This window comes from Tachypleus tridentatus, chromosome 13, assembly GCF_004210375.1.
Source record: "Tachypleus tridentatus isolate NWPU-2018 chromosome 13, ASM421037v1, whole genome shotgun sequence".
In the NCBI taxonomy this organism is placed as follows: domain Eukaryota; kingdom Metazoa; phylum Arthropoda; class Merostomata; order Xiphosura; family Limulidae; genus Tachypleus; species Tachypleus tridentatus.
In genome coordinates this window covers 217938871-217955811 of record NC_134837.1, presented here as the reverse complement: position 1 = coordinate 217955811, position 16941 = coordinate 217938871, and the positions used below count along the sequence as shown (strand labels likewise).

Below are 16941 nucleotides of genomic sequence, written 5' to 3'. Positions count from 1 at the left end.
ACCTTTTCAACATAAATAGTTTATGCACTCAAATCGTAAAGATATTAGAAACTTAGAATTTCCAAAACAGATTATACTTAATAGTACTGGAAACCAAATACGAATCAACTGTGGAATCAGGACTACCCAAAAGAAAGCAACTTTAAGTTACAAAAAAAGTGCAGCATCTTGTAACAAGTAAGAATCCACAAAAACAAAAATCAGTGACAAAAGCCTTTCATACATTCTCAGATAACAGTATGTATCAATAAAGGAGAATCCAGGATATTCATGTTATACCATACAAAAACATATCAAAAAAGTTCATAAAGGTTTCTGTGCAATTAGACTGTTGAACCATATGCTGTGAAATTCACATATGATAGAAGGATTATGGAAAGCTTGTGCCTTGTACTGATACTAATATATTTCTTCTTTTCTTAATGAGAAACAGTTGAAAAAACATGCTTACTATCTGACTTTAAACAAGGATTCATATATTTGCATCTTAGATATAACTGTAAAATTAACAGTTCACAAACTATGCAAATTTACTACTATAGGAAAACCTTTCATATTTATAAAGAATTTCTTGTTTAATGATAAGTTAGAAAATCAACTGAGTATTTCAACAACTTTGTCAAATCTGACAATTTTTTATTACTTTTACATTAAAGTGAAACAATTACAAAACCACTAACTATTTCTTTTACGTACACTTCTAAAGAGGTAAAACTGTGGTAGTCAATTTTTAAATTCACATTACTTTCAATAGCCTAGTCATCAGTCACTTTGATTACTTTTGTTCAATTCACATGTGGTCTTTGTTATCTCAAATCCCATATTTAACAATAAATAAAACTTGTAAGCAAGAATTTTCACCTGCAAAATCTTTTATGTTGATGTCTACTCCTTGACGTATCAGAAAACGTACTTTTCGCACATCGCCACGTTTTGCAGCAATGTGGAGGGGTGTTTCCCCCTTCTCGTTTTGTTTGTACAGGTGGGACTTCTTGTGTGTTTTCTTTTTCACTTTGCAGTTATCTGTGATGTTTCTAGGAGTAGATGGACTGAAGTTACCTGTTACAGAATAGTAAATATAGCAAGAACAGTGTAAATGGATATAAAAAATTTTACTTATCTTTCAGAAATATTAGTCTTATACTTCTTACATAATGACTACAAAAAACCCAAAGACCAACAGTGGTACATTACAGCAACCATGAAACATCATGGCAGCATGACACTTACCTGAAAGGAGCATTAAATCCAGTTAGCCCATGAACTCTTCAAACTTCTATGACTGAAGTATCATTACAAGTTAATAATTTGAATGAAAAATTGAGTAGATGTGCAATGCAAAAAATATGAAGAACTTACAAAATATCTAAATCTATAGCTTTTCATGTTACCAAAGAAAAAAGGAACACTTTGTGATAATGATGCAAATAAATTATTCCTTAACAACAACACTGAGGTACCTTCAAATTATCATTAAACCACTTTACTCTCAATGTATTTTAATGAAATTATTACATCAAGTACAATACAGTTTTAAGTTTTGTATTACCTCAGGTTTTATGTGATGTGACTCACAAGCTATAAACTGCAGAAATTTAGCAAAGTATAGTTTAAAGTATAAAGGGTGTTCATATACAAGTCTAAGCAAGAAGCTGTTTACCTGACATTACTGACTGGTAAGTTTTAAAGTTATTTCACTGAATGCAGTTGGAACAAGGAATACATTTTTTCAACCCTGGGCAAGTGCCATTTCCACCTGTTAAAGTTTAAATATTACACATATGTATTCATAGTTCTTAGAAAGGAGTCATTTTACACAACAATGCAGTAACTGTCATTGTAAAATTGGCAAAGCTGTCATCATCTGGCAGATACATCTGCCTGTACTATTGTTCTTTATTTTGTTCATGACAGCAGCTGTTTCTTGTCTAAATATGTTATAATTAAAGAGACAGTTAAATTTTATTTAGATTTTAATTTACATTTCAGTTGTAATGTTAATTAAGCATTACTTGGTTTTTGAAATACATATCTGGAAGGTTTACTAACTTTTATAAAATCACCAAAACACCCCTCACTCTGAAAGGCTGACATTAATAAATGTGTAAAAAAAGATTATGCCAAACAAATGATAAGGTATTTTTGCCTTTTATATTCTATAACCCACAGGTACCCACTGGCATGTGTAAACATAAATAACCAACAGTAAATAACAGTAAAAAAATATTAAATACAAACTACAAGTGAAATTATCCACAACCCCAGAAGATAATTTAAAATTACAGAAACAGTTAAAATGTAAGTACATATTTCTATTTGTTACTTTTATGCATTTCATTGTATAATGATGATAATAGCAAGTGATACTGTAGGGAATATGTTAAAGAAAATATAAACATTCATATTAACCCTATCACAATGGGTCATGGGTCAAAAGCCATGTCATCTCATTTGTTGACTTTAATTGAAAATTTTATTGAACTATTTTATGAATTTATGTCATTCAATTTGGTATCAAGCTAGATAATTCAAATTTTTATATTATATATTATTTAATTTCTTAACTGAAAAGTATGTATTAAAAACACAACCACACACTGATTTTTGTGTGTCATGCAATATGTTTAACCCATTCACTATGGCCTTGATGTAATATCCACAAGATTGTCTACACACTTTCACATGTTACATATTTGCACTACAACTTTTGATACAGCAAGTATATCTTCACAAACTAGCTGCAGACTTTTACTAAAGATTACAAGTATTTTGTATTCAAAAAATCAGATTTTTTTAAATAAAATATTTTTACAAAAGATTTGTTTGTGAAAATAGAGTATGTTTCATAACTAGTTTGAGTGCAAACTGATTTCATGTTATGATTAAAAAATACTATTTTTCATCCCAAAAATCTCAAATATTACTGGCATAATCTCTAAAACCCTATAAATACATTTCGAATGTTTGTTTTCAGTAAGACCTTATATTTTATATTATTTTCTATATTCCAACTATAAGAGGTTTGTCACTTGATCAATCTCACAACCATTATAAAAAAGTTAATAAAAATTATGCTTTCTTCAAGCTAGAATGAATACATATTATAACACAAAAATACAAATGTTTATTCTAGGTAGGTTAAGTCTCATAACACTACAAATAAACATATATATATATATATATATTTATTATCATACTGACCATTCTGTCATGCCTACCTAATATTACATAACATGCACTGACACAGTGCACATGCACTCGTGTTACATACCCAATAATATAAAACTGACCGTTAGTCTTCCATGTTTTAATGGACTAGTATTTTGTAATATACAGTCACATATCAATTATTATACTTTATATATATATATATATATGTGTGTGTGTATAGATTATTACTGTTTAGAAATAAATTAAAAATATTTTCTTAACATACAAAACAATAAGTCAAATAATTATCTTTTCACTCAGACCTTAGTACTCAGTTGCCACTGAACACAGGTTGCTAAGCCTTTAAAAATCTTGCATATAAAAGATATCTTTTTTAGGTTTTTTATATATACAGTCGAATAGCAAAAAAACGTAAATAACTATATTATACACGAGTGTACCAAAGAGTGGTTTTTCTCAGCATTTTAACCTGTGAAAAGGCTACCACGTTCTTTTGATTCCAGGTAGGATGCATCTTTAGTCTGCTCAAAGATTCATGTTTTTTTAAAACCAAAATACATAGCAGTTACTAAGCTCAATAAATGATAGTGGAATTCTATGGTAATAGTGTAGTTGTTAATGATTTGTTGGTTATTTAACTGAATATGTAAAACCTAAAATATATTTTGTTTGATACCTTCCACGTGTGAAATTTTAAAAGGCTTAGCAAACAATGTCCATCAGCAACCAAGTACAAAAAATTCACAAGAAACTACAGACTTTGTATTTGGACATCACAAACACCTAATCTGAACCAAAGCTGCATTCAACATACCATGTGACACACGAAAATTGATATTTAAGAATTGTGTTTCTAATGTTTACTTTTCAATTATTAAATTAAATAATGTATAATACCAAAATATTAATATCTACAATTTGATACCAAACTTACTGACATACATTCATGAAACAGTAGTTCCATATAGTTTTGAATATAAGTCTACAAACTGGTTGACATCCCTCTTAGCAATAGAGTTAATGCCTCAATCAATAACTGATTATTTTTAAGTTATCACAACAATATGGATGTCAAACACTGCAAGATAAATTTTACTATCTTGTCTTTTTCAAATATAATTTTTAGAGTTTTGTTTATCAAAAATAGTAATGTTTAGGACATCTGAAGCGCATATAAAAAATATTTGTTAAAAACAGATTTTACACAGTTTAGAAGTTACAATTCTTGTGATAAAGATGTTGTTTTAAATTTTTAATGTTTAAAACAAGTGTAAATAGTATTACTGCATAAGTAACCATTTTTTTTAGAATATCAAAAAACAATGCACGATGCTTGAAGGTTTTGTCATAGCCATGTACATAGTTTTAAATTACACAAAGGACTATGTATACATATACATACATACTGTATTAAAGCCACATGACTAAAAACTAGTTTAAGGTATATAAAGGCATTTTATTGATGTTTGGTTCTTTATTTGAATAATGCTTTTACTTTTAACAGATAAACCATGGTTTTACCGAGTTGCAATGCCAATAAACATTATTCTATATATATTTACAAAATAAAATAATCAAATCAGATAATTTTAGTTTACTGTTTAGTGAGAATATATGACTAAAATATTTAGATGAAAAATATTTATTTTTATGTTTATCTTATTTAAACAGTATAATAAGTAAACTATTTTATTATTTCTAATTGCAATCATGATATTTTAAATAAAAACATTATTTCTCTTATCAGGAAAAGTATATCATTCATTATTTAATTACACTATGCAACAAAAATTTTGTTCCTGGATAGTATGCATTATTTCTTAATTGCTTATGTTGTAAGAATACAGAAAATGGCCATTATTCCCTTCAAACTTTGCTTTTGTGACCTCAATAATGAAATTTAGAAATTAAACTATTTTCTATGTAAAAAATGGACAAATTTACATATTTTTATTTACATAGGGTCCGAATAAAACAACACATGAATTAAAATTTACATGTATTTATACTAAAGTTATATAAAAATGAACAAAAATGTTTAGAAGTGAGTAGTTTTTCGAGATTTGCGACTGTAATGTAAATCACTTTCACATATCAGCCCCCAAATATAGTCTCCCATTATGTTTTTGTTATATGCTCCCAGGTCACAAAAGAAAAGTTTGAAGAGAAAAATAGGTCTTTTCCATTTACTTTAGGCATAAGCAACTGGGAAATAACACTTTCTGCCCAGGAACAAGAAAAAGTAAAAACTTTGTTACATAGTGTTATAGATGTGGACTTTTGTTGCATGTAGTTTTTTTGTGTTTAAATTCTACTCTAGATTTTTATATGGTAATTGTATATAATTTTTTAACATTATAAAACTGAAGACAAATGAGATAAGTATAACTTTACATAAACCATTAACCAGGCCTCACATAGAATAATGTTCAGTTACAGATACCGAATGACAAGAAAAGGTTCAGAGGAGTACTAAAAGAATGATTTTGGTTATGATATTTTATTTTCTTGAGAAGAGAAAAAGGTAACTTGTTAAAGTTTACAATATTATTCAGAAGACTGATATGATAGAAGCATTTGATTTCTTTATCATGCCTTCTGAAGACAATAAAACATGATGGATTTTCTTAATACTAAAATACACAGAAATACATGACAAAGCTAACAAATTTGCACATCAACTGAAACCTTATATTATTCTCTTGGTAGATATTAGTTCATAAATGGCATTAGGATAGGAGCACATGAGCATTTCAGACTTTTATGGGCATTCTTAGGCTGTAAGATCCTTAATGCAAGATAAATTAATGTTTGCTGTTTTAGTACCAACACACTTTGTTCCATACATTCTGCTGTCACATGTTAACTAATACTGATCATGGTTGCCACGTACTGTAATTTTAAAATCTGTATCCTAAGCTCTAACCTGAATAATTTGTTATTTTATAGTAATAGGTTTTATGAAATATTTGTATAGAACAATATGCATGAAATCTCTCTACATATATATCAATAATTTTTGCTACTGCTGTTTCAGCAAAGACTCCAATGGAAAAAACCTGCTTTTAGCTGTGAGTGTTCAGATTCCATTCATTGATTGTACCTGTGATATTTCAATGTTTTCCTTTTACTTATGAATTTTAAGAACAACTTTTTGGCTAATTACTCAGGAAAAGAAAGTTGCTAATTGACAGAGGCACCAACCTACTTTACCAATTATAAATACGAGAACATGCAGAATAACCAACTCATTTTACTAAATTAAAAATTGCACTAAAAATTGTAATAAATAATTACAATTCTTACATTTTATGACTTATTACTGTTTAGACGAAAATTTATACTTTTACATGTACCAACAAACACAACGCAGCACACCAGTCATGCTTAAAAACCTGTAGCCCATATTACAACTTTTAAGTGTAAAAGTGGTTATCTTAATAACGACCAGAATACCACTATCATCAAATATTAAGCACATTTCGATATTACCGGTGAACCAAAGTAATTTTCCGATTTAAAAACTCACCGAATGATAGATGGGCTAGCCTAAAGACAGTTGGAGTTTTCTTATGCTATCGATATAAGTAATGCCAACCAATACAGTCGACTAACAGAGCGAGCTGCCATTGTTAGAATAAAATGAGAATTTTAAAAGTGCTTAAAAAGAGAATCAATTATTTTGTGAAAAAATGGTGAGTTAGAATTTTTACTTTCTACTTCTCACGAATCAAAAGGTGTATATAGATGGGCAACCTTGAAAGCTGCAATGAAAACGCGAAGTTAAACCGAAAAACGAAAGACCAAAAGATTTATCGTTGGTTGTTAGCATGTTACATTAATGTTTATCAGTTTTAATAGAAGCCTACGTTTATAGCTTAGTATTGTTTATGATGTAGATTATTAAAATTTAACGTGTTAATAAAATACTAAACAAACAATTATACTATGATAAAAAATTATAATTCCATACCTCACAAAGAAGTAGGCCCGAAACCTTACTTTCACTAATGCGACACCTAGTGTTCAATGTAAAATAAAAGATAATTGCTCAAAAATAACTGTATTATAAGTATAAACACGTAATGCTCAAAAATAACTGTATTATAAGTATAAACACGTAAATCCATTGCTTTATCTTTCACAATGAATAATTTCGAAATTAGTGAAAAAAGAAAGCATACTTAATTTTTATCCTTAACTTTGAAAAATAAGTTTATTAAATATTTGAGTTATGTGTTAGATACATCTCGTGCACCTCCCATGGTGCTTGTTTCCCAATACTAGCAACTTGTTTCGTGTTTAATAAGATATTATATACCTATTTGCAAACTATGTTTATAACGTAACTTACTTTATTAATTAGTTTTAACAAATCAGTACGCATCATAAATTTTTATGCGTTACGCGGCATATGAATACTTCGCTTTGTTAACAAAAAAACGAGAACCAGTCAAACCAGTTTCACTTTTTTTCCGAAAGGTTTTGACGAAAAATCGCTTGTTGAATAGATTTCCAAACGCAGCTTGCACCTGCGATCATTGGTACTTCAAAGTTACTTGAAGAATTGAACAAAAAACCTAACGGAAAATATTTTATTAATTCATATCTTAATAAAGAACATATAAACAACTATTTTGGATAATAGCACACTTTGAATGCTATATATTTTTTCGTTATGTGCAAAAATGTTTTACTTTACAAAGAAAACTGTGCTTTGAATTCTCTTCATCTTTTCCAAATTACTATTTTTAGTATATACTTCATTTTATATTTGCATCTTGTAAATATTTATGCAAATTATTTATTCAACTACTCTTGTTTTTAATAATCATCACTAAATGATAGACCTACAAATGACATATAACTTAAACAATCGAAAAATTGTTACAATTGTTTCTACATGATAACATAAGCAATTAAAAGTTTCTTAAATAGATGTTAACCTGAATTTAATTAATTTTATGCAAAAAACTACAATTCAAGATTTAATCACTACTTGTGAAGAGAGGTAATGCAAACATGAAAGCTGTATAAATGGATGATAAAGTTACAAAAAGGTATGTTTAAATAACTCATCTCTTACTGTAATAGGAAGCAAGCTTTGTGAAAGGTATAAAAATCACTTTTGTTTTGTAAAATATCAGTTAAATGTCATATGTTTCTTATTATTTTTTAACTTTTCTCAAATACTTATGACAGAATTAGACCAATCTTTGAAAGACATGGTTGCACATGTGGTAAAAAACTTACCTGCAGCACATATTCCAACTATATGTAGAGCAATTGTACAGTGCACGTGCAAGTTCTGAACGTATGTCTCGTTACTGATTATTCATGCATTATGCTTATCTATAGCCCATCTGCATCTTGTATACTTTCCCCAACTACAAGGGATACATTTCATATAAGATATACCTTTGTGTTTGTCAATTTCTAACAGTTTGTTGCATAGCATACTTTATTTTAAAATATACAAAAATATAATGTCCTAGACATCACCAAAACAGAAGAATATTAAATATATATATTTTATTTAAGAAATATTTTTCACACAAGTTACTTTTAGGAAACTTAAAATATACACAAGTTCATGTTCATTTTCATTTCCACCAACAACTTATTTAATTGAAAGTTTAAAAAATTACAGATTTACTTAAAATAACATACCAGAAAATTTCAGTTCTTAATGTCCAAGTTAAGCTGTTATTTCACTTTGGGGGACATATCACATACTTCATGTCCAGGTTAAATTAAGTTTTTTTTACAAAGCACATATTCAATCAAATGTTTCATGTACTACAAAAGCAAATACACGCGAGGCCCAGTTTATCATTTCATTCACCACTACATGTACCCAAAGCAGTATGGTTCACAAATATTAAATATTTTAAAGCTCCTGTCATTAATTCAATGGTTAGAAGTACAAGGATAAATTCATAAAAGAAAGGTCACTAAATACATTAAGAAAATAAAAATGTGTTTAAAGATAGTATTTTGGAAAAGAAATGTGTTTCACATATATTTTAAAACACAATAAAAGAAGACTATGCAAAGCTAATAAATTAAAAAATTCCAAAAAAACACGTCATATTTGCATGTTCATATAATTTCATATTTTATCAATGCTCTGGAGAGGCTCCACCTGCTAATTAGTTTTTTATTTAAGTAATCATTTGGCCAGTTTTTTCTAAAAATCTTCACTGGTAATCACTAAATGTTCTGATGGCTTGATAAATTATAATATTAAAAGCTGAAGTTCAATCCCTGTGGTTGACACAGTGCAGATAGCTCAGTGCATAGCTTTAGGTAATTATATGGTCATAGGGTTTTTACTGATTTCTATCAAGACTTCTCGAACACGTTTTTTTAACATCATGAAAATATCGTAAATGTTGTACCCATGATTTCCTTGTAATACTCGATGTGCTAATTTTAAAAATTTATCAAGCACCTGTGAAAGGTAGAGACATATAAGTTATTTTAATTTTAAATGTTAAACCATATTTAATTGTATGTAGCAAGTAGAAGTTGTTGATAAATCTGCTATTAATTTTACTCTTCCATAACTATCATAAAATATAACTTAAGTCAAGTATATTCAGGTAAATTTTCGTGCAGTTTCTGCATATACATGATCACATCTAAGCTGACTAAATTTCAAGAGGTAGTAACATATCACAACCCTTTAAGTTAGGTTATGTACTGCAGCCTTTGTTCTTAAGTCTCAGGCTAGCATATATGTTTCCATATGTACTTCCAGGAAGGTAGCCTATTGAAAAAGTAATATAGAAACCTATACTGTACATACTGACCTGAGATGGCTTAGAATTGCATGTAAACTTAGTAACTATTATAACCTCAGGACTTATTCTGCAATAAGGCATCAGTGTAAAATTTCATATTTTTGTTTATTTTGCAGTTCTTGTTTCAACACTCAACACCAATAGTCATGAAGAATAGGATACCAATCAGTTTGGTAATACAAAAACTATGATGTGAATAAAGAATTTTACATGTCAAGTTCACTTGTGTTTATTCATTGTCCTTAAATATTTGCATTTGATTCATTCTTTGTTTAACAATAATGAACCTTCATAGTGCAGATAATTAGACTTTTCTGTTGCACTTGAATACCATGAATCATATCAGTGTGATAAAACTATAACAATAAAAAACTGAAAGTACTAGAAAGATGATAGATGAAATAATACTCAGCCACATAACTGCAAGAATTTGATATGAAAATTGAAACTAAATTATTCAACTGCTAAAAGAGACCTCGGCAGAAAAAAGAAAACCCACTTCTCAAAACTGAATTGCTCTTAGTAAATTGTAATTTTTGCTGATTTTCTTGAAGCACAGAACCTGAGGAATTCTCAAATAAAACAAAGGCCTGATTTCTTTTCAAACTTCACTTCTAAAACTGCAACAGAGCTAATGCAAAATAGAATGAAGAAAGAAAATGTACTTTTCACTGCTAGAGTTTCTACTGAATGTATAGTTTCTACTAATTTTTTATAATCTTCACTAAGAGGCTCTCTAGCTGAAGGTAAATCAATAACAGAATAATTCATCATACAAATACCCATTTTTTTTCTGGTGTGAAAAGATTTTACTAGAAACATATATGTACTACTATGACTTGTAGATTCCAATTTAGATCCCTTAAGCCTTTTTAGGATTTTTAAACTGATCACTGAATCATTTGAATCTGAGTTCAGATCTAAACATCAAGTATGCAACATTTTTTTACCCTCAACCTTGTGCTAGTATTGTGTATTCAGACTTTAAATTACAAATCATAAAAGTTTATTTCGTTGAAGTGTTGAATATATTCATAAAAATAAATGTAGATTATTTCTGTAAATATAAATAGAATGTATGTTATAGGAATACAGATTTTTTAAATTAACATTCTATATTTTATTCTGATAATAATAATTTGAATGGACCTTCTTTGATTTAGTGATAAGTTATGATGTAGGGCATTTCACAGTTGCAAGTTAAGTAATGATTAACAATTTCAGGAGCTGAATCAATAATTATAACACCAGGCTTATAGTTTAAGTCAAAATACAAACAGATAAATATATTATATCAAAATTATTTTGAATGGGCAAATCACCAAGTAATATAAAACAACAGCCAATATAAACTGAAGTGGAATGGCATGTGTCAGAGATGCATTTTAACATTAGTATTTCATGCACAGACTGAAAACCTGGTTGCTAATTTTAACATTAGTATTTCATGCACAGACTGAAAACCTGGTTGCTAATTTTAACATTAGTATTCCATGCACAAATTGAAAAACTGGTTGTTCTTGCTAAGGAAATATAATAGGAAAATATTCATATACTCAGACCATAAACATGTGTTAGATCAGAGATTTATAATTTCCTAGATGTGGATATCCCTTGCACTTAATGGAATTAGAAAATAAAGGAATATGGATAAACTTCAGGTACCAGGGTCATACACAAAGAGAATTGTAACAAGTCATAACAAATCCTTGGTAAGTAAAGTCTGTTAGCTAAGTAACAGATGAGAATCCATGAACACAATGTTCAATGGGAAAAAAACTGTTTATGTATCCTAGACAATTGTGTATAACATAATGAAGAAGGAACTCCAAATAGAAAAGCAACTAAGTCACATGTACACAAGTTACTTCCATGACATATCCATTCAACTGTTGCATACCTCAAGCATCTAGAGAGTGAAAGAGATACTAATGTTGTTCCACATGACAATGTACTAATAAAGTCACTGAACACAACATGTGTAGATACTTGTACAACCACATTGTTGAAAGGGATAATTGGAAATCAATGTCCTCATACACTAAAGGTCTTATTTAAAGCAGGCAAGGAGAAGGTATGTGCTATGGATATGACACTTTTATGCCAGAGCCTTTTGCAATGGTAACTTCACTGTAAAACTATAAAAAAATTCACATGGTCATCAGACAGAGGGTAAATTGCAAAAGATTGCACTTTTAAATTTTAAGTGTATATTACAAATCATAACTCAGGTAATAGTCCTCTGAAGGATAAATATTTTATTCCTACAAAAACAAATCAAAGATTTTTCTCATATCCTCAACCAAGGCTCCTAAAACTCTTTTCTAACTTTTCGTCATTTCTGTTTGCTTGTTTTAAATTTCATGCAAAGCTACACAAAGGCTATCTGCCCTAGCCTCCTGAACTTAATGAAAAACCAGAAGGAAGGCAATTAGTCATCACCACCCACTGAGCTACTCTTTTATCAAAAAGTACTGGAATTTGGTTTGTTGTGAGTTTTGCCCACAGCTACATGAGTTATTTGCACTACCCATCCCCAATTTAGCAGTGAAAGACAGACTAGAGCGAAGGCAGTTAGTTATCACCACCCACTGTAAATTCTTGACATACATTGGTGTATGTCATAATGTCACATAAATTGGTGGAATTGTGCAGCACATTTCTAATGCCATCATATCTGAAAAGGTGAACATTTTTTGTGGGAAGGAAATTGTAAGTCAAGCCCCATAACTATCGAGCCATTTGCCATTTTTAAATGGTTGATAACAGTGTTATAGTGGTGTGGCTTCAATAAATAAAAACTAATAATTGGCACTCTTTCTTATCTATTTCTCTCTCTATCCTTTACCTTTTATTTTTACTTTCTCTCCCTCTCTATACATTTTTATCTATTTGCTTTTTTTCTCCTTTTCAATGACTCAAAATTCTTTCACATTTTACAAATTTCTGAATTATTCCTTTTAAACATTTATTCACTATTGCATATTCCTAACATTAAATTAATCTCGTGTTTGAGCTGATTTATCTTTCAAACAGTTTTAAATGAAAAGTAAAATGGTGGACTTTGTTGCTAATGTTACCAGATCTCTTGACCAAACCTAACACTCAAATTACGTACTGAGTATTAGATAAGAGGTTCACCATTGTTTAAGTTATGAAACCTATTTAGAATTACATTGCTATTGACCATTATGTTACTATATGGTTTACTAATCAAAGTACTTGAAATCTCCTATAATTCATAATTGTTACAAGTATGGACTAAGAAAAAAAAAAATACTGGTGAAATAAATCTTCCACTTGCAACACAGTCTGAGTTAAATTGGTTATCATGTATCAGTCAGATTCATGTAAAAATATTCAGTGTTTCTTTATTTTGATGCATTTGTGACTCTGATGTCAGTTTTTACAGCTTAATAATAAATTGTTACCTACCTATCTTCGAACAGCAATCCAAAATAGAAAAGTTATTGCCATAAACTAGCAGAAATAAATGACACAGTTATTTATGCTAGTAATTATTAATAGTAATATTCATACCTCGATGAAAAACTTGAAACAGTGAACATTAAAATTTTTTTTTTTCTTCTGGGAAGTACTGCACAGGAAGTGTTTGGATTGTGCTGTTTAGTCACATGCAACTCATTGCATCAAAATGATTCAGTGTACAGAACTCCAAATTTTCATATATTTTACTGATATAAAATGTAATGTTTTTTTTTAAATATTAAAAGTGGTACTGTTTATTAAAACAAACATTTTTTTTAAGAACTCCAGTTTCTCAGTACTACATTTAAACATTACATCAATAAAGACATAATCAAACCCTCACATAGAGTCCTAGTGAAGTCATGTTTTTGTTGTGAGACAAGTACTAATATTTAAAATTATGTTCTGTTCTATGATAAAGAAATTTTTGTTGTACACACCACTGTTACTTATCCAACTGTCTGGAATCTGAATACCCATAGTGTGAAAAGTTTTATGAACGTCTTTTTTATGGTGTCATTCAATACATGGCACAGAAAATTTAGTTACATACATAGATACTGACATACACACTATATCCATTACAGTAAAATAAGGTTGCTATAAGAGTAAAATTTGAAAACAGTATATATAAATATACAAACACATATAAATGTTAAGGATTTCTTTTCTTTTTCACCAGAAGTGAAACTGAAAAAAGAATCTGTAACACAGAGGCCATCAAAGAACTTAATAGCCAATAGTAATGTAATTCTAAACAGTTTTCGTAAATAATATATTGGTGAAGTAAAACAGACTCAAAACCTCACAGATATTATACACACTTCACCATAATAAGATGCTTAATAGTATTTCTTTGGTTTGCTGATCCAAGTTATGCTCATGAGCCTTTAATAGATAAAAAAGCAGTCCACAGCAGAGGGCAGAGCCAATCAATTTTCTTTTCAATTTCACCTCTGGCTAAAAAGAAATATTTTAACATCTATATATTTATACAATCATTAAACAGCTGGTCCACTGGATAATACTGAATAACAAAATTGACAAAATATCATGACATTATTCACACATACCTAAATTAATTTGTGTTACTATACGGTGAAGTAAAATGGACCCAAAACCCTATGAAGTATGAAAAGATCCTTGCTTGTGACAAGTTTAGAAGATTAAATATGGCATGAGTGGGTTTACATGGCTCAAGCACTCAAATGGAACATCATACAATTATTATGCTTTACATTTGCAAGCAGTTTAGCATTTGATCCTAGAGAACCTGTATAAATCCAAAAAATTCCATCCCACAAATTTTTTTGTGGTAGTGGGATGGAAGTTTTATTACTCTAACATAACATTTTCAAAGCAAATTTTTGATATCATGAGCCAATTGCACAAAAGCACAGCTTCTTGAAATAATCTGAATAATTTGAATCTCCATATCTATTCAAATAATCTAAAAATACTGTTTGAAAAGCTGCAGCTTATTACTACTGATGGCAATCTGTGGCTAACAGTCAAAATTAGCTCTCTGATAGAGAAAGAGAGACAGAGTAAAAAAAAAAGTTAATTTTTTTATTCAATGTGTTTTATTTCTTGCAATTATCTCTTATAATTGTGAAGAACCTAAAAATAAATAAATGAATATAAACACAACTGATTTCTTAGAAGATACAAAACATTAAATATAGATTAATTTTACTTTATGTATTTATTGCCTACATTGTTGAAAATCTTGAAAACACAATCAACATGAAATGTGGTGATTCTTGTATTACCATGGGTAAAAAAGAAGACAATATAATATTAACCATTACAAAATGGCACATAGTATTATATTCATTATTCTTTGACCTTGAACTTTTGAAACTGATACTAAAGCAGCAAATAATAGTCAATGTCTGTGTAATGAAAGCTCCATGTTACTTACTTAGCACCCCAGTTATATTGCAAAAATATATATTTTGATGAGCTTCCTCTGAATGTTTTTCCTTTCTTAGACTTATATGATGTAGTCACTTAGAACACTAACACATAAAATATTACAAAGTACAATAACAAGCTGTTGACTGGTTTTTCATTTCAGCAAATACATGTTTATTGTTTGGTCAATTCTTTCTATTTCTTCTTTTGTGTTATTATAATCCAATATTATAAGAAGTTTTAATCTTGCTTACTTTCACTTAAATTTAAGTCAATATTAATATAATTTTTACTTTTCTAAATCAGTGCAATGCTAAAGATTGATTTGCATTAAATATTGACACTCTAGCTGCAATCATTTGTAAATAACTTTTGAATCTGCTACAATGATATCAACATTTACTGTAGCTCAGGTATAATACAGAGTAACATCATATAGCATGAATCTAGATTATTTATAATTACATTTAATAATCCTACTACATGATATATATAATAACACTTAGAAGTGTACATAAAAAAATTTAGCTTGAGATGCAGAGTGAACCCCAATGGCACTTAGCTCAGAACTGTGGGATATTTTTCAATTTAGAAACATTTAAAAATAAAATTTGAATAAAATACCAACAAAATCATAAAAAATATAATTGATACGTTACAAACGCACACACACACAAATCTTGTATAAGGCAAAGATCAAATATAATTGGGGGTCATAAATAGCACTTCATAGGAACTCTAAGATTAAATGTTTAATATCAAACATAGTGATATGTAGGGTGTAGGAGGATAATAATTAAGTGATATGAATGCATATTTTATTACATCTGTCACTTAAATACTGCTTAATTACTGAATTTCAAACAAATAATTAAATATTCACTGATATCATTATATCACATTAATAAAATTATTTGGTGGAATAATTATAATTTGTCCTCAAAAACTAAATCACAGTTACATTTACATTGGTAAAATGAAATAAAATTAGAATCACAAAGTTTAAAACACCACCTTTTAACCATCTTTCAGTACACCTGGGGTCCATACGGATCCTGCATATATATAATGATCATAATGTTGAAAAATTAGGCATACTAGCTTCTCATAGTATTGTGCAGATAAACTGTAAGAAAGACTGAGTACCATAATTATATGGTATGTGATTTACTATTACAAAATATGAAATTTACTTATATCCATTTTTTCATATTTAGACAAAAAATTGTCATTATTTACATATATTTCTATAATATAGGGCCACTCTTCTCTAATTGACATCTCACAATTAAAATTAATAAAATACAGTGGTACCTCGGTTCTCAAACGACTCCCTTCTCGAACAATTTGGTTTTTGAACATATTATTTGAGAAAAAAATGTCTCGGTTGTCGAACATAAACTTAGTTCCCAAACCAAGCTGTCATGGCCCGAACCCCAAAATAACCCAACTGATGACCCAAATAATTCTTCAACCATTTTCGGCCCACGCCAAGCTTTCTAAAAACATTTTACCCACACCTGTCATTCAGTCCACACCACCGCTAAAATCTGCTGTG

General features: G+C 29.1%; 1 protein-coding gene across 3 annotated transcripts in view; it reads right to left on the bottom strand.

The window, feature by feature from the left end:
* LOC143240147 (uncharacterized) overlaps positions 1-16941 on the bottom strand; it is a 90363-nt gene that overhangs the window by 47052 nt on the left and 26370 nt on the right. For all 3 annotated transcript variants that reach the window (XR_013021594.1, XM_076482105.1, XM_076482104.1), the window contains exon 5: positions 862-1059. Coding sequence is in view for 2 of the 3 variants with exons in the window: in XM_076482105.1 (XP_076338220.1) it covers positions 862-1059 (198 nt within the window). In the remaining variant the exon portion in view is untranslated. The remainder of the gene's footprint in view (positions 1-861; positions 1060-16941) is intronic.